At 45.3% G+C, this 23,603-nt stretch overlaps 1 protein-coding gene across 1 annotated transcript in view; it reads right to left on the reverse strand.

The window, feature by feature from the left end:
• SCARB2 (scavenger receptor class B member 2) overlaps positions 1–21,473 on the reverse strand; it is a 65,401-nt gene extending 43,928 nt beyond the window's left edge. Inside the window, exons 1-2 of the mRNA XM_060113538.1 lie at positions 21,063–21,473; positions 2,460–2,617 (exon numbers count right to left, since the gene is read on the reverse strand). Coding sequence (XP_059969521.1) covers positions 2,460–2,617; positions 21,063–21,179 — 275 coding nt within the window. The 5' untranslated portion in view covers positions 21,180–21,473. The remainder of the gene's footprint in view (positions 1–2,459; positions 2,618–21,062) is intronic.
• Positions 21,474–23,603: the final 2,130 nt, after the last annotated feature.

Here is a 23,603-nt window from a genome sequence, read left to right on the forward strand (position 1 = left end):
CCCATGACCACATCTACAACAGCGTATTAAGGCAGCAGACACAATGGCCCAGAAGATGTCTTAATGGAACATTGGGTTTCCTTGGGTTATGATTAGAACCCATGTCTTTTTCTCAGATGAGGATAATGACCACAGGATCAGGCCCAGGAGACCCAGAGGGAAGACTGTTTGTTGGGGTTTTCCTTTAGTTCTCAGGTGAGTTTATTCTTGCAGGGAGGAAGTCATCCGTCTCGCCAGAAGGAATTTAGTTACAAAACAAAACCAGAAAAAGACAAATACTGTACGATTCCACTTATATGAGATATCTACAGCAATCAAATTCATAGAAACAAAGTAGAATGTTGGTTCTTAGGGGCTGAGGGTGGGGAGAAAAGAGGAGTTATTTAATGGCTATACAGTTTCAGATCTGCAAGATGAAAAAGTTCTGGAGGTCTGTTTTGCAACAATGTGAATATATTTAACACTACTGAACTGCACTTAAAAATGGTAAAGATGGTACATCTTTTTTTTAACTTAATAATTTTTTTAAATTAATTAATTTATTTATTCTTTTATTTTTGGCTGCATTGGGTCTTCGCTGCTGCACGCGGGCTTTCTCTAGTTGTGGCGAGTGGGGGCTGCTCTTTGTTGCAGTGCATGGGCTTCTCATTGCGGTGGCTTCTCTTGTTGCAGAGCACAGGCTCTAGGCGTGCGGGCTTCAGTAGTTGTGGCTCGCAGGCTCAGCAGTTGTGGCGCATGGGCTTAGTTGCTCCGCGGCATGTGGGATCTTCCCGGACCAGGGCCTGAACCCGTGTCCCCTGCATTGGCAGGTGGATTCTTAACCACTGCGTCACCAGGGAAGCCCAAGATGGTACATCTTATGTGGGTTTTTTTTTAATCACCATAAAAATGGTTAAAACTGCAAAACAAACAAACAGGACGCTCAGAGCCTAACTCTGGCTCAACTTCTAATTGTCACCAAGCTGGACAGCCTCAAATGCAGGCCTGGTTCTACCCAGTTCCTGGAGTTTCTCGAGGCTTTCAAGGTATAAAAATGCTTTTGAAAATGAGGACCCAAGTGTTGATTATTTTTTTAAATTCTACTATATAATGATAAAGCTCACCTTTACAATTCTGGGTACTGATTTCCACAGAACGGACTAAGACAATCCCCTAAGACTAATAATAACATCAAACACTTAATTAGCGTTAATTCTGTGCCAGGCACTAGTCTAAGCACTTTATAAATACCTGACTCACTTAGTCCTCATAACAATCCCATGGTGGATGTCCTATTTTTATCCCCACTTTATAGATAAGGAAACTGAGGCACGGAGGACTAGTAAGTGGCAGAGGTGAGGTTCACAACAGGTCATTCGACTCCAGAGTCAAACCATGAGCACCTGAGGCAGGGATCAGGACTTTTCTCTCTCAATTCCAGCGCTGAGATAGTGCTGACTCACAGTAAATGACTCAGTTGGCAACCATTTATTGAGCAATCGGTTACAATAGAATTGTGAGGCATTTTTACCATGCAGCAGTTCTGAAGAAGAAAGATCTCGCTGTCTGCTTCCTCTCCTATTTTTTTTTTAAACTTGGTAAGGAGAAACTTTGTTGGAAAGATGACTGCAAGGCGTGTGGGGCAGTTTACTGTCCTAGCGGGTTGCGGGGATACGGCAACAGTGGGGAAAATACTTTGACCATAACATCCCCCAGCACCTCCCTCTACTAATCTTTTCCAAAAAATGATTAAAGCAATGCTCCTAACTCCCCCAGCGTTTGGAATTGATGGTCACTGCCAAAGACTCTAACCCACCCCGCCACCTGGTTATCTCTTGTACTCTGGAAGAGTGGGAAAAGGAGTGAATATGAAGAGACAGAAAAACAACAAGGTCCTGATGTGTAGCACAGGGAACTATATTCACTATCCCATGATAAACCATAATGGAAAAGAATATAAAAAAGAATGTACATACATATGTATAACTGCATCACTTTGCTGTACAGCAGAAAGTAACACAACATTGTAAGTCAACTATACCTCAGTTAAAAAAAAAAGAAAAAGAAGAGACAGAAAGTCCTGTCTCCAGACCAACAATGAATTCTAGGCACTGGTCTAAAACTAGGTATGTGGCGGAGAGAAATAGGAAAAGACCCTAAAAGTCACCAAAGAAAATCGCAGGACGACCTTAAAAGGGTAGGGAGTGGAGGGCAGCTCTCCGTAGCTTAGTAACCACATTCTGCCACCTTAGGAGCAAGCAGCTGCGTTTCTAAACGTAACAGGCCGAGACTGGCCAGGTCCACAAAGCTACTGACACACGTGTGCCAAACACCGGCAGCATTTCAGACAACTGTAGCCGGAACATGTGCCCCCCACGCAGCACACGGAGGATGCTCGTGGGAAGAGACGGGGGCTCAGGCCACAGCAGGGGGTTGCTCCATTTTCTCGCTGGTATGGCAGGGAGGGGGTCGGGACTCACCTGTAGGTGTAGGGCCCCACTTCTTCCAACCGAGGGGTCTCCCCTCTGAGGACCTCCTCTGGATTGGTGACATTGAAGAAATAGAACTGGGTGTGCACGGGCACAGGGGGCTTCCTCCAGGACTCAAAGGTCTCCGAGCCATTCCTTAACACAATATTCTAGGGGAGAAAACCAAAAGGGGATTTACGTAGTGTAAGGCAGTTGGCTTTGAACACAGAGGCAGAACGAGGGACACCCTGTCCTTTGACCTCCCGGCTCACTTATTTTTTCCACAGGCATTCAGCTGCTGTCCCTTGGGAGCAGGGACATGCCTTAGGCCAATATGAAGCCCACAGCCCTCAGAAGCCATAACAGGTTTTCTATAAATATCTGTGGTAAAGAAAGGATGCTAGAGCCCTAGCTCATGGGTGGAAACATGGTGTCACCAAAACCAAGGCCACAGTCTGAGTACCCGAAAGGCCTTATTTGCTTTGTCACAAATAGTCCACTGATTGGACAGCTTCCGTGGAAGTCAGGCCACTCTGAGAAGCTCCACGCACTCCCAGCTCGCCCACGTGAGCGACCAGGAAGAGAGGCCCCAGAAGGTTACTTTGCTTCTTCCATTTGAGGGAGAACCACACCCAGCTCTACCACTTTCACCACCAGGGCCTTCACACGCATTTTCTCAACTAATCCCCAACAAACCCCTAACATAGGTTTGCATATCCTTGTTTTAATGGTGAGAAAGCTAAGCCACACTGAGGTTAAGTGCTTAGGGTATTCTTTGTCTACAATCCTTCCTTTGTTTCCCACCCTTACCATGGATTATGGTCTAAATTGTGTCCCTGCCACCCCCCTCACCCCCCAAAAAATTCATATATTCGAGTCCTAACCCCTAGTACCTCAGAATGTGACTGTATTTGGAGATACGGTCTTTAAAGAGAAATTAGAGGTTAAATGAAGTCATCAGGGTGGGCTGTCATCCAACATGACTGAGGCCTCAGAAGAAATCAACCCTGTTGACACCTTGATCTCAGACTTCTAGCATCCAGAACACTGTGAGACAATAAAGTTCTGTTGTTCAAGTCACCCAGTCTGTGGTATTTGTTATGGCAGCTCTCGCAAACGAATACACCATGGCCCCTCTATGGAAGAAGAATCCTTCCCACCCTACAGACTTCAGGTGTGGCAAGTGACTTGATTTGATGAACAGAACGTGAGTGGAATGGCAAAGCGCCAACTTCGAGCTGAGGCCTTAAGAGGCATGGCAAGTTTCCACCAGCCACCCTCTGTTGCCCTGTCCCAGGTAGTTGGTGATCCTTCAGCCAAGGCCCTAAAATGGTAATGTGTAGACCAGACATGAAGCCAGGAGTCCAGCCTAAGTCGGCTGACCCAGCTAAGCTCAAATTGCAGCCAACCTGGCCGTAAGGAGTATGGAGTACATGTTACTATTATAAGCCACCGAGATTTGGGGGTTGTTTGTTATCCAGCACTGCAAGAGAAGCCTGATTAGTACAGCATCCAAAGTTAATAGACAGAAAGCTAATATCTAGTAGTTAACTTGTTAATAAAGAAAAACTGCATTTTTAAAGTTAAGATTACTGAAGTACTTGAGAAGGATAAAAGCATAGACAGAATAAATAAACCAGAACGCTAACAGTGACTAACTCGGCATGTTGGAATTTGGATCATTGTTATTTTCTCCTGGATGAGATTTTGTATTTTCCAAATTTTTATAATGAATAAAAAAAATTCACACTGAGAAAAATTTTTACAAGAGGAAAATGGGATCTGCTGATAAAGACAATGTAGGGCCACTAGTGAAACAATAACTAGATTGCAAGAGAAGCATCCCCTGATATCACCTGTCACTCCTCTAGCGGTGAGGATTTGAATGACAATCAACAGAGGGACTGCTTCAAAACATGACAGAAATCACATGCTAAAACATCTTGTGACACAGAACACAACAGGATGCCAATTTTTAATAGTCCAGGCCTCCAATTTAATAGAAGCAATGTCGCAAGGGAACTTAATGATATAACTCTATTATTCAATGGAAAATATCCCAAGAATCTCTGCAGGGAAAAACAAAGTGGCACCGGAATAAATGGATGCAGAAAACCTAAGCTTGTCAAAGCAAAAACAGTCATCTGGAGGGCTGGAAGTCAATTCACATCCATGAGTCAGCCGTGTCATAGAACTGGGGACTCTCTGTGGTTTGGCATCAGTTCGGAACATCTAATCATCAGATTTCTAGCCAAACAACACATTATTGAAATATTCTTGGCCTTTACTATCAGTACTGATTTACTGAGTTGAGGTCAGATTGTTGAGATAGAAAAATTTAAAGACAAACCACGAAACCCCTTTCCTCCAAGCTCCGGATCCAGCTCAGACTCTCTCCTCTGTGAAGCCCTCCCCGCCTGCACCTGCACACATTACTCTCTCCCTGCCCTGGCCATAGAGCAGCCTAACCGATCATTTTAGGCAGTTTTTTTAAAGAGTTTCGTGGTCTTTTATCTTATCTTCTAAACAGGAGTCTTAGCTATTTGAGGAGGAACAAGGGAGAGAGTCGGGCCCAGAGAGAGAGAGAGGGCAGCATAACTGGAGAGGCTTACCAGATGGAACCCAGAGGCCCTGGCAGGGTAAGGAGGGCCTGTGGTCAAGGCTGTACAGCTGCTTCATGTCAGAACTGGGTCTGGAACCCAGTGCCCCTTTACTCCACTCTCCCACCCCACCTCAGCATACAACATTTTAATAAAATGGGTATAAACCTACTACACATTTTAGTTATACAAGTTATATGGTAGAGTTTCTCTGGTATAGGTATACACACAGCACCTCGAAACAGCTCAGTAACATGAATATAACCTACCTAAAACTAGTATGTTAACTATGAGAAGTGTAACACATAAATAATAATTATTTGTCTTCTAGAGGATTTTGAAGGCCCACAGATACCTTCAAAGTCATCTGATTTCATTAAAATGAGTCTCTTTTTTGGGACTTCCCTGGTGGCAGAGTAGTTAAGACTCCATGCTCCCAATGCAGGGGGCCTGGGTTCAATCCCTGGTCAGGGAACTAGATCCCACACGCATGCTGCAGTTAAGAGTTCACATGCCACAACTAAGGACCCCACCTGCCGCAACTAAGACCCAGTGCAACCAAATAATAAATAAATAAATACATACATACAGACAGACAGACATACATACATTAAAAAAAAAAAAGAACCTCTTTTTCTTATCCAGAAATTTCCAGAAAAAGGCAGGGCAATAATTTCTCCTCCTCCATGAATTCCTTGAGTACCCTCCCCTTAACTGGATGGATCATCCCTTCCTTTGAACCCTATAACACATTACATAGGAATTTCTTAGGAAAAAAAGTGCTCAGGACAGAAAACATCTTCCAAAAATTGAGGTTAATTGGAATCTACATGAAGCAGTGATATTAGCAATCAAAAATGAGAAGGAAAGTGCAGCTACTATATTGGAACATATTAGGTTAACAGTTGGCTTCTCAAAACGGAAGGTGCTGACCTACAAAAAAAAGTAGGTTTTTTTTCTTTTTTCTTTACTCCTCTCCACTCCACAAGGACAATGCAGGTTTTGGAGAAATATTGGTTCAATCAACAAAATGTAGTACTAGAAAACTATATTTTCCGTCAACTTTGCTTATAAGATGCTGGGAGAGAAGAAATTGATGTGAGACAACCAGAGAAGAGCAGAAGAAAGGCATGATCAGTCAAAGGCAAAGCCACGGTCAAGGGCCTATAACAGCAGCTCGACAGCTACAAGTCCAAGGAGCCTTTAAAGTGTACCCAGAGGAAGTGGTTGTTCCCTAGCCATTTCAGCCACATTGAGATACAGAGAAAGCAATTCAGATACAGATTCACTAGAATCAGAAACACATAGATCTAGCACCTATTAGTTTGTGTGTCTTATCAGTAATCCAGCACACTAAAGAGCTAAGTGCAGCCAGTTCCTTTTGTGGGTGGAAAGAAAAATCTGTGTGTCTCTAACAACTTTTCCTAACAACTTTTTTTTTTTTTTTTTTTTTTTTGCGGTACTAAGCCTCTCACTGTTGTGGCCTCTCCCGTTGCGGAGCACAGGCTCTGGACACGCAGGCTCAGTGGCCATGGCTCACGGGCCCAGCCGCTCCGTGGCATGTGGGATCTTCCCGGACCAGGGCACGAACCTGTGTCCCCTGCATCGGCAGGCGGACTCTCAACCACTGCGCCATCAGGGAAGCCCCTAACAACTTTTTAAAGCAGTGCTATACCCATGGTTTTCTTGCAAAGTGTAGAACTATACATGCAAATCATCCAAACACTGTCTGTGCCAGGCATTGCAGGTAGGAGATACCCAGCAACACAGATATGGTTTCTGTGTTCCAGGAGTTTACTCTATTTGGGGCGTGGTGATTCACACATGCAAGATAACCAACAATGGAAAGTAGCCCGTAATAAATGGTCAATGAGTATACCAGGCAATGGTCTCCGTGGTGTTCAGACAATGGATACTATGAACTGAGATGGAGACAGGTAGTGCTTAAAGTGAGCGAGGAAGAATGAACAAAAATTTGGCGAGCAGAGGAGGTCATGGGGGTGGGTTCCTCATGGATAGCTGGGGTTGATTCGACTCTCCTGTGTGGCTGGACAGAGCGAGCCCTTCCTCCCTGCCTGTTCCACGTCCATCTCTCCTGGAGCCCTCTGCTTAATCAGAGAGAGTGGATGTGGAGAATGAGACAGTAAAAGATACAGAGGAGAGGCCGTATTAGATGTGACTGGGTGTGGGTTTTCTAGGGAGTAGGGAGATTGATTTAGAGAGGTAGGTTGGGGTCCCAGGAGCCTAACTTTTATATGATATATAAGGAGGGGGTATGGAAGGTTTCTGAGCTGCAGAATACTATCAAGAGCCAGGCATTCTGTTGCCACTGTATCTCATCGAATCCCCTTCATAGTCTACAAGAGGGAAATCATCGTCCCCATTTTACACCTCAGGAGACCAGAGCTCAAAGAGGTTAGGTGAATGCCTGAGGTTTGCTAGCAGAGGGTGCAGCCAGCCTCCCACCCCAGGACTCACTGCAAACCGGTGCTTCTGGCAAGGCTGAATTTTACCAGAGCCTCATGCCCCTGGAAAACAGTAATGGTTCGGGAATCTCTGCTTCCGTGTTCCGGGAGATGGTTGACTGAAAAGAAACACCCTTCCCCCAGTGACTTAGATTCTCAGATGTCTCTCTTGTTTCCCTAAGACAAGGCTAGGCAATGACCCTCCAGATTCCCATTTTCTGCCTCATCATGATTAGCTGAACAGCTTGACCCCACTGATCAATGGGAGTGAAATGCCGGTACAGCACGGTGACCATAGTTAATAACATTGTATTGGACACTTGAAAGTTGCTAAGAAAGTAGATCTCAAGTGTTCTCACCACACACACAAAGAATTAACTCCGTGAGGTTATGGATATATTAATTAGCTTGATTGTTGTAATCATTTCATGGTGCCTATCAAGCATCCCATTGTACACCTGAAATATATACAATTTTTATTTGTCAATCATACCTCAATAAAGCTGGGGGGAGAAATGTTTGTTAACCAAACTTTGGTTAGGTTTCCCTCCTTCCCAGCCCCATGAACTCCTCCCTATAAAAGGAAAACCCTTTTGGCTAAGCCTTGAGGCCCTGCAGACCACACAGAGGTTCTCCCTAATGCAAGTCCCCTTGCCCCTACTGCAAAGTCTTTTCCCCTTTACAATCAGATTCGGGGTTTTTTGTTTGTTTGTTTGTTTGTTTTGCAGTATGCGGGCCTCTCACTGTTGTAGCCTCTCCCATTGAGGAGCACAGGCTCTGGACATGCAGGCTCAGCGGCCATAGCTCACAGGCCCAGCCGCTCCGCGGCATATGGGATCTTCCTGGACAGGGGCACGAACCCGCGTCCCCTACATTGGCAGGCGGACACTCAACCACTGCGCCACCAGGGAAGCCCCAGATTTGTTTTTTATTTGACACTCCTAACTATTGTGCCACGTTGCCTATTTTGCATTGACACAGGCAAGAGGTGTTTCAGAAGGTTACAGTGGCATACGTGGGAAGGAGGGTTTGGCTAAGATTGTTGTAAGGATGAAATGAAGATTCAGCAGAGCGCTTATCGCAGGCCATGCTCAAAATACTCAGTAAATGGTGACTGCGATCTTGACTATTACCATCTTCAGGTTGGGGATGAGAGGGTTCCAGGACTTAGTCTAAAGGAAAAAAGGAATCATGTCGCTTCCATGAGTCTGCTCAAATATAGATAACCCAACAAATGTTAACAATGAAAGAGGGGGAAAGAAAAAGTCTTTAGTCATGATTCTCTCTTCCAGCCCTACATAAAATTCAGTTTAGGTTGAAACAGCAAGGAAGTAGTACAAAATCAGAAATAACCAAAATGTTGAACAGGACAAGAATGACTTAGGGAATTATGATAATTCACAGGCTGGAGTAGAAAGCAATTAGAATTATAAAAACTACAAAGACCTAAGGAACATGTTCATAACCTATGTTAAATGGTAAAAGCAGACAATGTAAAATATGCATAAGTGTGGACAAGACTAGCAGATAAAATGCAAACATGAAACCAGGGGGGTGATATATAGATAATTTTACAATTTCAATCTTTTAGTTACCCTCAAAATCACTAAGCCTCCACACTAAATGTCTAATAGCATTTATCTCTATGCAACAGGATTATGAAGGGTCTTGCATTCTCTCTGTGATGTTTCTCTGCATTGTTTGGATTTTTTTTACAACAGAAGTAAACTAATTCTGTAAGCAGAAAAAATAACTGTTCCCTTATCATTTTTTTAAGTGAAAGTCTAAGAAAGAAACTCAGATTCTACAAAATGTATTAATAGACCCCAAGGGAAGGCAGAAGGAGCAGATACAGAGAACCAGCTTCATCTAGCTTTCCCTCTGTCCTTGTAAAACAGAGGTAAGGCTGATGCCTCCTCAGCTGTGGTCAGTTCTCCCTCACAAGCGCCAAGGGCCTCCACCCGCCACAGTGGGCTGTACAGTATTTCTTTTCCTATTATTGTCAGAACGGTTGATGTAACACTCTGTGTTCCTCGCCAGCTTTTCCTGACAAGCGTCACAGTGTGTGAAGAACTTTACAGTGAGAAAGGGTTTGCTGCAGCAACATGGATGGAACTAGAGATTGAGATTATTACACTAAGTGAAGTAAGTCCGAGAAAGATAAATATTATATGATTTCACTTATACATGGAATCTAAAAAGTAGTACAAATGAACTTATTTACAAAACAGAAACAGACTCACAGACATAGAAACAAATTTATGGTTACCAAAGGGGAGGGCAGAGTGGGAAGGGATAAATTGGAAGAATGGGATTAGTAGATGCACTCTACTATATATAAAATAGATAAACAACAAGGATTTACTGTATGGCACAGGGAACTATAGTCAATATTTTGTAATAAACTATAATGAAAAAGAACTGAAAAAAAGAATATAGATATATATATGTGTGTGTGTATATATATATAATACTGAATCACTTTGCTGTACACCTGAATCTAATACAATACTGTAAATCAATTATACTTCAATAAAAAAAAGGATTTGCAACCTCATTTATTTATTAGAGTGAAGAAAATCATCTCAGAATTATGAACCCCAAAAGAGCCAGTCAGTGTGAGTGAACAGATGGTTAAATGCCCAAGTTTATCTTGCCTGGTTTGTATCCAGCTTAGCAAAAAAAAAAAAGTCCAAAGACAAGGGGAAGAGTTTCCAGAAAGAAGGAAGGCAAAATCTTTCCCAGAAGGGAGGGTAAGACTAGCTGTTCTCATGACAGTCTGATGTGAACTTGTTCCTCCAAGTTTCAAGTGGATGACGAAGTTCCGGGATGGAAATAAACATCTGGTAGACTGGAGTCCTTTGCTAAACAAAGCAAATGAAAACCTACTAACAGGAACGATCCCTGGCAGCTTGCCAGAGCCACAGTGACAGCAGGTGCTGTGACAACCCGGGATTCTCCTCCACCCCGATCACCGGCCTCTCCCTGATTACTCTTAGCTGAGTCAACACTCAAACAAGTCTCAGACCACCTTTGATTCCATTCAAATCTTGCTCTCGAGAGTGTTGGTTTTTCCTGAACCTTTAACATGTCTCTTTTCTTCCCCTACTAAACGGCTGTTACGGAACCCACTGTAAACCCCAGAGTGGATGGTGTGGGGGTGGTGCGTGTGCATGTGTGTGTGTGTGTGTGTGTGTGTGTGTGTGTACACATTAAGTAGGGAAGGGGAATGAGAGAACAGAGGGGAGTTTATAAATACAGCTGCCAACATTTCTAAAACAGTTGCTTCTTTATTTTTATCTCCTTCCCTGACATTCAGCTCAGAGAAGGACAATTATCATTGCTAAAATGTTACTTACTGGAAGTCTCCAGGAATCAGGTGTTGTGCTAGGGCTTTATGGACAGGATCTCTAAGCCTTACGCTGGCCCTGCAAGGTAAGAATTCCCATTTTGCAGATAAGGAAATGTTGGCACCGGCTTTCCCAAACTCACAGAGCCAGTAAGTCAAGTGAAATCCCAGCAAGTCTAGGTCTGTGGGTTTGCAAAGCCCATGCTTGGCCACTCTAGCAGCTGCCCCACCATCGCACCCTCAGGGTAGAGCTGCCAGATTTAGTGAATAAAAACAAAGGATGCCCAAGGATGTCCCAAATATTGCATAGGCCATGTCAAAACTGCTTTAATTCTTAGGATGCAATGCTGAAGGATTCAGGGGCAAAGTGCAACTTGCATTCAAATAATTCAAGAAAAAGTGTATGACAGAGAGATGATGTCTGTGTAGGAGGATACTAACAACTGATAAATTGAAATGAATCAAAATATTGCACAGACATACTCACTAAAATATTATTTGTAGTTTATCTGAAATTCAAGTTTAACTAGACATCCTGTATTTTATCTGGCAACCTACCCCAGAAAGACCGTGAAACTGTATAGAGGAACCATCACTTGGGCCCCGAGACCTTCCTGGGCCACTAGGCAACCCTGTAGCCAGCAGAGTTTTCCACTTGTGCTAAATTAGCCATCAGCGTAAGGTCCCAAATCAGTTTTACAATGTGACTTTGGATACTGCAAAACACGATGACTTGTTCCAGGCATAATATGGTAGCACTACCATCAAAAGAGGTATTGGAAAGATGATCAAGTTACGTGGTCAATCTGTAGTGTCAACAGCCAAGTTAATCATTTGGACTGAAAAACTTACCTTTCAGTTAATTAGCCAATATGTATATAATGAGAGCTTTCTCTGTGCCCAACAAGCATAGGCCCTGTTTCAAGAAGACATTTAGCTAAGGACACAAAATTGACCTGTATGTAACAGTGCAGGGCCCAAAGAGGGGCTTATGCCTGAAATTATTTGGATCATTTCAATTGTGTGGCTCCATCCTAAAACACCCATCTGGATACCTCACAGGCTGCTCAACATCAACGCGACCAGAAAAGGGACTCATGATCTTCTCCCCTAATCAATCACTCAGTCCTGTTGAGTTTACCTCTCGTCCTCTTCTCCACGTCTATTCCTGTCCCTATTTCATCACCGGCCTGGACTGAGACAATACTGTTCGGTATTAGCTAGTCTCCTAATAGGTAATTAGGTAACAGGTCGTCTCCTAACTGGTCTCCTTCTCTCCAGCCTTGGCCCTTTCAAAGCTATTATCCACATCAGCTTCCAGAGAGTTCTATCAGGACAGACACTCTCCCTACTGCTCCCAGGATAAAGTCTGAGGTTCTTGACCTGACGCAGCCCATCACCTGCCATCCTCTGTCATCCCCTGACAGATCATTTAAGCACCAGCAACACTCAACTGCCCACCTTCCCCCAGGTATGGGCTGGATTGGCTGCTTCTGCTGAGAGCTGACATGAGTTGGTACAGCCACAAGATACAACACATCCAAGCCAGCCTGACAGAGACCTGGTCCGGGAAGATTCCCACACGCCGCAGAGCAACTAAGCCCGTGCGCCACAACTACTGAGCCTGCACTCTAGAGCCCGCGAGCCACAACTACTGAGCCCGTGAGCCACAGTTACTGAAGCCCACGTGCCTAGAGCCCATGCTCCACAACAAGAGAAGCCACCGCAATGAAGAGTAGCCCCCGCTCGCCACAACTAGGGACAGGCCGCGCGCCGCAACGAAGACCCAATGCAGCCCAAAATAAGCAAATAAATAATTTATATAAAAAAAAAAACTTGACCCTTAAAAAAAAATTACATACAAGACAAGAAGGTGGAACAGTTATCCTGAAAAAGCTCCTGCCTCAAAATACACACTAGAGTACTTTGTAAACGCTTCCAGGTAATTACAAATGTGAAACCAAGCTTGAGACCTGCCAGCCTAAAGAAAAAGCAGCCACCAGACAGAAACTTAATCAAAAGGACCAGGTGAAAATTGGGGAAATATATGTGGATTCCAGCCAGCGGGGTGTTGGGGGGAAGAGGCTGAAGGAGTGGATGAGATAAAGTATTTTAAGATGTGAATAAATAAGAAGTACGGCCATGACAATAATGCTGGGTTCTGTGTGTAACCTGTGGAGCCAGTCATTCTTTTACAACCTGTTTGGTTGTGATTCTATCTCTCAAAGATGAAATAAGTCATGTTCTACGTCTCCTCTTCCCTCCATTACGGTGGACTATCAGAAATAGAGTATTAAAAGTAATATCCTTCAAGTGGGACTTGCAAGAGTAATGATTACATTCCCATAACAATGGCATGCTGCCTTGCTTTCTCTAGAAAGAGTATAAAACTCAGATGCCAAAGGAGCCCCGTGGGAAAGGTCAATGAGTGAAGCGGGCACAGGTTTGTACATATTTGCAAGCCAAATCCCAGCAATAATACTCACTTCTACACAGAAATATGCCCTCCCCCATTTTTGTTAAACACGTCTTGCTAAACACAGGCTATCTTTCATTTTCCTTCTTTTGGTAAAGAGCATCAAACACAAACAGATATTTCTCTACTCTGCGAAAGACAGCAGGGCAAGCACCATGACAAAGGGCACCTTCACTGAGCCTTGCGGCCAGGGGACAACAGGGGTGTGACCGTGGTGGGAACAGGGAGGGAGGTTAGCAGCCTCTATTCTGCCCAGGCTGCTGCCACACAGGACCGTGACGGGGTCAGCACTGCAAAACAGCCCCATGTTTCCGGAGAAGCTGGAAAGCTGGATTATTTGGTGAATTTTCCAGATTTGAAAGGTATAAACTATTAGTGAGGCAAACGTGACCACTGGCCTACAGAGCGGAACAAAAATGTGAAGCTAAATAACAATATAGAAACAAAATCATCCTGAAGATGTTAAGTTTTTGTTCTTCCATTCATCCACGCAATGTTTAATGACCACCTATTTTGTATGACATTCATTCAGCAGGTTGGGAAGAGGATACAAAGCTACATAAGGCAGGACTCCCTACCTTCAAAGAGAGCTTTACAGGCTAGCTTTAAATACTAAATTGTGTCATATGAATAGAAACTCCCTGGCAGGGCTGAGGCTAGAGGGGAATTATCAAGGAATTCAATTATGGAGCTGCTTATGTTCTAGTCTAGTTTGTTTCACATGCAGGAAAAGACAGGAGATTTGCTGAACTTGCATCACCGATGGCCCAAACTACTATCCTTCACACTGGACTAATGAAACTAAAAAGACATATGAATATATGTTGAGTTGGCCAAAAAGTTCGTTCGGTTTTAAGTAAACATAAAAGACACATTTTTCATTTTCACCAAGAACTTTATTGAACATTCACTAACCAAATGAACATTTTGGCCAACCCAATAACAAACTAAACAAAATCCTGGTGGTTTGAAAACATTAATAATATAGCTTCCAAATTGGCCTTACAGAAATAAAGCAGAGACATTATGCTATTTTTTAAATTATTCTAAAAATCAACAAAATTAATTAAATGAAAACCAGATCAGTAGTTCTCGAAGGGTGGTCTGAGGACCTCTGGGGGTCCACAAGACCCTCTCAGGGGGTTCCCCAAGGTCAAAACTATTTCCATAATAATACTAAGACAGAGTCTGCCTTTTTCACTCTCATTCTTTCATGAGCATACAGAGGAGCTTTCTAGAGGTCGCACAGCTTGTAATGATGTCATCACTCTGACAGCTAACGGAATATGTGTTTGTGTATTCTTGTGTTTTAAAAATGTATCCGTTTTAATTTCTAATATTGTAAATATCAATAGATATAACCCACAGAAATGTAGGTTCTTTGGGGTCTTCAATAATTGTTAAGAGAATAAAAGGGTCTGAGCCCCAAAAGTCTGAATTTGATCATAAATTCCGTAAGAGTAAGGACTGTGTCTCATTTACTATTGTATCTGTAGCTCTTAGCACACTGCCTCACAAATGGTTCACACTCATTAAATATTGATATTTGCTAAATAAACAGATGACTGCCAAAGAATATACCTAAAAGTGCTTTTGGATATAGAGAGCAACACTGAAAGTAGCCTTTATTTTCCTCAGTTGCTTCTGACTAGTTACCAGCTTTGATAAAAAACAGTCGCTTCATGTAATGTATCATGTATATAGAGTATATATCTTGATGATATAGGCCATTAATGCCCAGTCACTTGGCCAACATCCTGTGTTTTCATTAGTGATCTTATAATCCCACCCGCCGATTCTTCCCTGGGAAACAAGCAAGTGTCTGGCAGAACAGATGGCCCCTTCACTGCGGCCTGACAATGAAATCTTGTACTTTATTCAACAAGAAAACAAAAACAATTCTCACAAGCTAGAACCTTCCCCTCCCTCCCTAAAGATATCTCCTTTAATGTAAACGTGCAGAATAATAGTAATTACTAAGAGTAATAGCCCCAACTAGAATTATCAACCCTTTTATATGTTAGTCATACCAGTTGAAATTAAAAATAAATACAGCAAATTAAAAATAAATTAAAAATAAATAGAAGCACCCCATTTCTGTAAAGTATATGTATTACTATATAGGCACAATGAAAAAATGTGGATTAATCAACAATATATGTAACAGTGGTTATCTTTCTTTTATTAATTTTTGTTGTCTGACTTTTTACAATGGCATGTATTTTTTTTTTACCAGAAAAATAAACAAAAATAAAGAATCAAATACAAAGTTAAAAAAAAAAAAGAATTGCCATCCCAAGGAGTGAAGACATGGGTTAACGTAATCACCATCCAAACCAGTCATAGACTTCATGGTTAGCTCTTTGACCTGGGTGCTGTTCCTAAGGACTCTGATTCAGCAGGGCTGGTGGGGTCTCTATTTTTGAAATTGCCATAGTGATTCTGATGTGGTTCCCTAGAGTCTAGGGACAACACTGAGAACTATTGGTTTACCCCATTGTCTTAACCATTAGTAATGAATGCACGCGCGGTCACCATGAATTAGTAACAGCTGAAAGAAACATAATATGATTTTGATGTCACCAGATCATGTTTCTAAAAGTCAGGGAGGAGTTGGATAATTTTGCTTACGAGTTAAAGAATCTGGCAAGGATACGGCCTCTGTTTACAGATCTATGGTTTCTGCTTGTGCTGAGCCAATCACATGACTCTATCACGAATCTGGAAAGAAGGAACTGGGAGATGAAGCATGTTCATGGGAGGCTCAGCAGCTGAAGAGTCATATAGGGTCAGGGCTGGGGAAGCTCCAGATGAGGAAACAGCCTGGGCCCGAGGAAACAGAGGAAGCTGGTTGGTGGGGAAAGCAGAGGAACGCGTGGGAGACACAGAGTGTGCCTGGTCCTGCTGGCTTTCCAGTTTCTACTGGATTGGCAGGCGGAGGCCTGACTGTGCTGTGGTTCTCACCCTTTGATTTCTATGAGCTTCCTCTTCCGGCTTTACAAAAAGCCGGCTAGCTCTTTCTTTTTTTTTTTTTTTTTTTTTTTTGCTGTACGCGGGCCTCTCACTGTTGAGACCTCTCCCGTTGCGGAGCACAGGCTGCGGACGCGCAGGCTCAGCGGCCATGGCTCACGGGCCCAGCCGCTCCGCGGCATGTGGGATCTTCCCGGACCGGGGCACGAACCCGTGTCCCCTGCATCGGCAGGCGGACTCTCTACCACTGCGCCACCAGGGAAGCCCCTACGGCTAGCTCTTTCTTGAGCTAGCGTGAGGGTGCCTCGTTTCCTCAGAGAGCATTGCTCCTCTTTAATGCCAAGAAGTGGAGGACAGTGTGATATGTGAGGGCAGAATTTACTGTCACCAGGAATCTTTTGAAAGGAAAGAAGGTGCTAGTAACTGCTCCGGGATAACAGGTGTAAATAAGCCAGAACTGTCACAGGCAATGGGATGGAGGGTCATCCTCAGGATGGGAAAAGTGAATTAGGAGACCCAGCTTGCCCCCCAAGCCTCTCCATTTGGACTTTGGTAAGTCACTTATCTACGTATCCAGTGCCATATAGGTGAAAGGTAATTCGATACCCACCACCATCCATTTCAAAATTGACACAGTCTCAGTTTCCTTGACTAGAAAATAACAGATTAAGTGATGGCTAAGGTTTTTTTCTTAATCTAAGATTCTATGTCTTCTTAACTCTGAACAGAGACAGGTAAGGAGATGAGGTAGCCGGGCAAGAAGGAGCCCTTTAAGATTACATATACTTGATTGTCTTTACATACACAACAATGAAGATGTTTTACTCATTTGACTTTTAAAAAGACCCCACATATTCACCAATCAATGTTAGTTGGTTAAATTATCAGTGATTATATTTTATTTCTTGAGGCACTAGAACAACTCCAAAGTTGCTTTGGCTCCCAGTGGAGGCCAGCTGGTACCTGCCCAGAGCCTCAGGTTCTGGCAAAGGGTAAGGGAATCTGTCCTGTTTGTCTCATCGCTGAGACCTAAGGCTATCGTTCGTCCTTGGTCTGTGAATAGGAAGCAAAGTGTCAACAGTCTCTTGCCCTCTCACTGCTTCCCTTGCCAGCCCATCTCTTATTAGCCAGCCCTGACTTTGGCCAGCTCTGTGTCCTCATTTCTGGGAGATGTTTAAACCGTCAACAAGCCTAAAGGCAAATTTAATATCCTGAGCTGCAGAGTTGTTCTCAAGCACAGGTCGTATGCCTGTGTCAGAGAATCTCAGAAATTTGAAGCTAGAAGGAAACTGATCTACTATATAAGCTTCAGTTCCTAGATGAGAAGCGAATAGCTGGAAACAATAACAAATGTTTACTGTTGTCTGTACAAATATGTTGCCTATACAAATAACGATAACAAAGTCAGGTGCTTGGGAGGGACCGTGCTATATGCTTTCCATCAATTCTTTTATTTCATTCTTGCACCAACCCAAAGGTAGGTATTCTTATTACCCCCATTTTCAAGATGAGGAACCTAAGGGTTTGAGAGGTTCAATACTTTGCTACTTGGCTTGTCCAGTTTAATCCAAGTATTTGTTAGTGACAGAAGAAGGAGTTTTAACCAAGCTCTGCCGATTCTTAGGACACTGTTCTTTCAAGGAAAATGATCAAAAGTGAGGCAGCAAGCTTTTTAGCTACCTACCATGTACCAGGCACTCCACTAGGTGCCAGAACAATTAGCAGGGTTACCAGGTGAAATGTCACAGAAAATCCTGCCCTTCCAGGTTCTAGGGAGGAAAAGAGGTTGCTAGGTCTCTGCAAAGCTCTGTCTTCAGGGAGGTTAAAATGCTCGACAGGGAAGGCCTGGTTAATGCTCAGAGTATCCCCCAGGATGCGGGTGTGGGCCAAGGAGGGAAGCATTACTCTGCCGCTTCTGCAACTGAGAAAAGTAAAGAGAAACAATTACAGGGCTTGCCCAATGCGAGGCATAATATCACAAGCCAAGAATGGAACCAAACTGCCTTGGTTCCTTCCACTCTATTCAATGGCCAAAATTAAAATCTCCCTTCAGTCACCCCTGGCTACTGTGGGATCAAAGATAATTATCACATGAGACAAATTCTTCTCATAGGAATTATGTGACTAAGCTTCTCACAATTAACCCAGCCTACTCATTCGATTTTCATCCTTTTTCTCTCTTCTCTTTTTGATGTAGACAAGACAGGACACAGTCTTCAAATGAAAAAATGAAGAACTGGGAGTATCAGAGTGGATTATATTGCAAGTATATTAAAGTCATGAATGAATTTTCCATAACAACATTAACGGAATGAATGACGGCAGCCATAACTGATAACCTCTTCCGTGCCTGATACTGTGCTCAGATGACCTCACTCAGTCTCGCAACAGCACACACAGAGGCAGATCCTGGGTTTGTGTGAAGCTTATACACGGTGTGGAAGCCCTCCCTAAGAAAAGAAAACTTTGGATACAGAATTAGGTAGAAGGCTTTGGAAGAGCCTATGCAAGTGAGGGACCCCAAGCTTGAGCTTTGTGAGCTTCATGGTAAATGCACCACTGTGCCCAAGATGGCTAACATCCTCACTTCTCCAAGGAATGAAATTGAGGCTAAGAGAAGTAACTTGCCCAAAGTCAAAAGGCTTGGAAATGTCAGGGCTAGGATTTGAACATAGGGTGCCTGACCTCAAATCTCATGTATTTTTTCTTTGCTTACATGCCTTCTAACGAAAATAAAACTGTTATCATTTACAAATAACTAGACATATTAACTATACCCCATGATAAGTACACTCATTTTCTCTAATAATTCTTATAGTCCTTCTGTCTGTGGGAGTTGTTATTATCCCCATTTACAGATGGAAGAACCTAAAATCAAGAAAAGTTAAGCACCAGCCAGAGGTAACCTAGCTAGTAGACAGTGGAGCCAGGATTCATGCCCACGAATTGACCTGCAGAGACCTTACTCTTTCCCGCCATCTCTTGCTACCATCCTACAGGTGATCCAGGAAAGCAGAATGGTAATGATGGTAATGCGTGACCTCTGGTTGCCTTACAATATTCCCACACCTGTCCACAGAAACTAGCCCTGTCGTTTAGTTTTACACACCACATGGTGAGATATTCCTTAACAGGGTGAGGCAATTCTGAAAGTTCACTTCCTCTGCACTATAATTTATCAGTCAGATCAGAGTCCATTCCTCATGGAGAAAACCACCTTTAAAAGCCAATTACCAAATATCAACACCAACTCAAGTCCCAGCCAAGCTGCCTTACAGCCCACATCCCCCCGCATCCTCCCTGCGCACCGCCCATGAATGTTGACCCACAGAGCATCAGAAGGCTGATAATATCTGAGCCACGGCAGAGATCACTCAACCTACAGGGCTCTCCTGAAACAGCCTTTCAAAGCCACACAAGAAAATTCAATTGACTGCAATTGGATTGCTTAACTCTAGTCACCCAAGCAAGAGGTTACATCCTTAAACAATCTTGCCGTGGATTTGCAGGTGGACAAGCGTGGAGAGATTCAGTTTAGTTTTTTCTTTGAACGTGGGTGCTCAGAGAAAACAATGGCCTTTGAGAAGCTCAGACAGTGGGCCTTGTCTCCCAATGGCAATGTGAACTTTTAAAAAATTAAAACTATGCTTTGCCATGGCATTTTTTTTTAAGTTGCCTTTAACCGTCAGATTTCAAGTAATTGATGGCCTTTAGAAAAGGCTCTATTAAAGGAATATGTCTTTTGCCACCTGAAACGAACCAGTTTTGCTAACTGGGAGTGCAGTGATCAATCTTGGAGGAGGCCCCGGGCTTTTATTATCTCGCCAACAGCAAGTGTCAACCAGTGGAAGAAATTAGGCATGCAGTTATGGGTGCTAACAAGAAAGGCTGCTCCAATAATCTTTTTTTAAAGGAAAAAGCGATCCCATTAACTCTCTCTGGTTCCTCTTTCCACACAGGTTGGTGGGTGTGGGTGAAAGGGCAGGAGAAATGACTACTGGTGAAATCATAGGATGGAGAAATCTGAAATGACCAGCTCTCCAGCATACACATCTAGGGGGAAGAGATGGGCTCAGATTCTTTTAAGGATCTAAATGTACCTCTGCCTGAAGCTTACGGCTGTTTGAGAAGAGCAAGAATCCACGGTGAAACAAAGCAACACAGGCTGCTGGTACAAGATATCAAACATCTAAGTCGGCCGGTAAGCACAGACTCTGATGGACTGGAAAGTCACCCAGCCCAGAGGCCTGGCCTGGCTACCAAGCGTGGGCTCAGCCCAGGAAGGCAAGGACACAATAGACCACACAGCCGCTTCTCATCCCACCCCACATCGCTTCCAAGGCCACAGCAAGCAGCCAACACACCTGTGGGGTCTTTCATTTAGTTTTGTTTCTGCATGAAGTGGGAGGGAAATGAGTTTGGGCCCAACAGAAATCGGGGCGTAGGGAGGGCCCGGGGTGGGCGGGGATGCAAACGACAGAAGTGAATTCTTTAAAAGTCTAGATCATTAGTCTCGTTTATTATTCTAAAAGGAACAGAAGCGTTCTCATTCCTCTCTTCCTTCTTTAACCCTTACCAACCCACCCCAAGAAGACAAGGAGGAAAGCAGGGCTCTAGTCTAGAGGGTTCGCCGGGATGCAGATCCTCCCCCTGCAGAGGGAGGGTGGGCTGAAGTGTCCTCCCAACACACACGCGCGCGCGCGCACACACACACACACACACACACACACACACACCCAGCCGGCCACGCCTCACCTTCTCGATCGTCTGGTCCACGGCCTTCTGGAAGACTCTGGCCACCAGCAGCGTGACACTGGTCACCAGCAGAAGCAGGGACAGCGTCCCCACCACGTAGAAGCAGCACCTGCCCATTCCGCGCACCGCTCACGGGCCGGGCGGCCGGCGACTGGACGGGAAGCAGGGAGGGAGGGAGGCGCCGCCGCAGTAGCGGCCGGAAGACCCGGGACCCTCGGGCGCCTGCGGCCCGGCCGATACGCCCGCCGCCCGGCTCCGCGGCCGAGCGAGCGCGACCCCGCTGCCCCCGGCCGGCCGATGGGGAGTGGAAGGCCCGCTTTGGTTTCGCTTTCCCTGGCCGGGGCAGCTGCGACGCCCTTGTGGCGCAGCTCGCGAGGGAAAGGGAGCGCGCAGGGCGGGGACGCTCGCCGGCCAGGCTCTCCGCAGCCCCGGGAGGCGGCAGCCGGCAGCTGCGCGGGGAAGCGGGCGGGGCGGAGGCTGAGCCCGCAGTCATGTGCCCCGCAGCGGCTGCCGCGATTCGGCCCGCGCGACCCGCGGCCAGTCCCGGCGGCCCGCCAGCGCCAGCGGCCCCCTGATCCCCGCCCGGCAGCGCCCCCCGCCCCCTCGTCGCAGGCCCCGCGGCCACCCCGGAAAATCGCTTACCCTCCCCGGCTCTACCCCCTCCTCAGATACGAGCTGCGGGCCAAGCACGGGGGATTCAGGATGGATACGACACTGCGCCTGCTCTAAACGAGCTCACAAGTTAGCGGGGACACTGGGAACCGCAATTAAGGCGCAATGTAACAAGTGCTTTTACGAGGTGCGTGCTGAGATCTGTGCCTACCACCCCTCTGCCCCGGCGACCTAGGACCTCACAGTTGAACTGGGCCTTGGGGGATGGGTAAGGGTTTGTCACGTGAAGGGGGGTGCAAGGGAGGGAAGAAGCGTTTGGAGGAGAAGAAAAAGCTGTGTTCAGACACTGGGGGTGAAAAAGCAAGATTGTAGGAGGAAAGAAGTTACTTTTGACTCTAGGCTCAGGTGTGCAGTGTAGGATGAGAGGTGTGGAGGCCCCTTGGGGTCAGACTTTGAAGGGCTCTTGTGTCCTATAGGAGAGTTGAGACTTTATCCCTGCTCAGTGGGGTCAGCAAGAGGCTTCAAGCAGGTGGCCCTGATGTTCTCATCTGCTTTGCTCACCAATATGTCCCAAGGCAGCCAGGCTAAAGTCCGCACTCAGCAGGGACTCAGTAAGTATTAGTTGAATGAACATCAATTATATGCCAGGCCTTGGCTAGGTGCTTACACACACCTATTTAATACCCACAGCAGCCTTGTGGCTGTTTGTCCCAGTTCCCCCAAAGCAGTGCCAGATGGGAGCACTGTGCCAGAGATTTATGAGGGCACTTGGACAGGAAGCTGGACCTGGGATGCAGGTGTGGCCTTTGTGAAGGAGAGAGGTGAGGAGGGAAGGCTGAATGGAAGGAAGCATCTTATGCTACAGTGAAGCTGTGAGAAAGTTCAGCAAGGCCTTCGGGGATCCTAAGCCAAGCTGCCCTGTCCCAGGAGTCCAGCATCCCCCAGTTATAGGCTTCTTGTCATTAGGCATGGGCTGGCAGCAGCCCTAGGAAACTGGCCTCTGCACCAAGCTGGGGATGAGAATCAAAGGATAGATTTTAGGGCTCAGCAGCTGGGACAGGGCCACTGGTCAGCTATGCTCTGCCCTGCAAGTTCTGAGAGTACGTTTTCTTGGCCACTATGGTAGTATTATTCCCGTTTTACACACAAGGAAACCGTGGCTCTGAGAGGTGAGTAGCCTAACAAGCTCAACCAGTTGCTGAGTGGTGGATCCTGCCTCGACCAGAATGCAGGCCCGGTGACGTCCAAAGCCCTCACTTTTTCTACCCAGTGCATTGCTGCCTCCCAGCTGCCATCGGTGAGAATCTGGGAACAGGGGGTTCAGCTGGGAGACTTTGCTGATGACTTGGTGAGATGCTGTGATGCATTAAAAATGGTGGCAAATTCTTTGACACTCCTTCTGTGGAGAAGTGGGGTCTATACTATTTCCCTTGAGTCTGGGCTGGATTTAGGGATGCAGAGCACTAAATCACTATATCCTGGAACTTCTTAAGATAGATCATAAACACCTTGCAGCCTCTCTCTGGGCCTCTGGAAATGGTAGCTCTGGGTGCCCTGAGCCACCACTAAGCTCAGCTACCCTGAGGCCTCCATGCTGGAGAGAACAGGGGAGAGACCACAGGGAGATGCCCTGCCAGCCCCCTGCGGTCGCCAACCATTTGAGTCATGGGCCCCAGACACGTGGAGCAGGATGGTCTCCGCCTTGCCCTGCTTGAAATGCAAAATAAAGGACTATTGTTGTTTTAAGCCACTATGTTTCAGCATGTTACTAGGTTTTAGATAACTGGAGCAGACCGTGAGGGCAGGCCTGAGCCCATGACTCTGGCAGTGACAGTGGCTGCCCACTCCCAGTTCTACCCATCTGTAGCTACCAAAGGTCTTCGAGCAGCAGTCCCAGAGAACCAGGCCTGGGTGGAGCCTGGAATGACT

Source organism: Mesoplodon densirostris, chromosome 1, assembly GCF_025265405.1.
Source record: "Mesoplodon densirostris isolate mMesDen1 chromosome 1, mMesDen1 primary haplotype, whole genome shotgun sequence".
Lineage (NCBI taxonomy): Eukaryota > Metazoa > Chordata > Mammalia > Artiodactyla > Ziphiidae > Mesoplodon > Mesoplodon densirostris.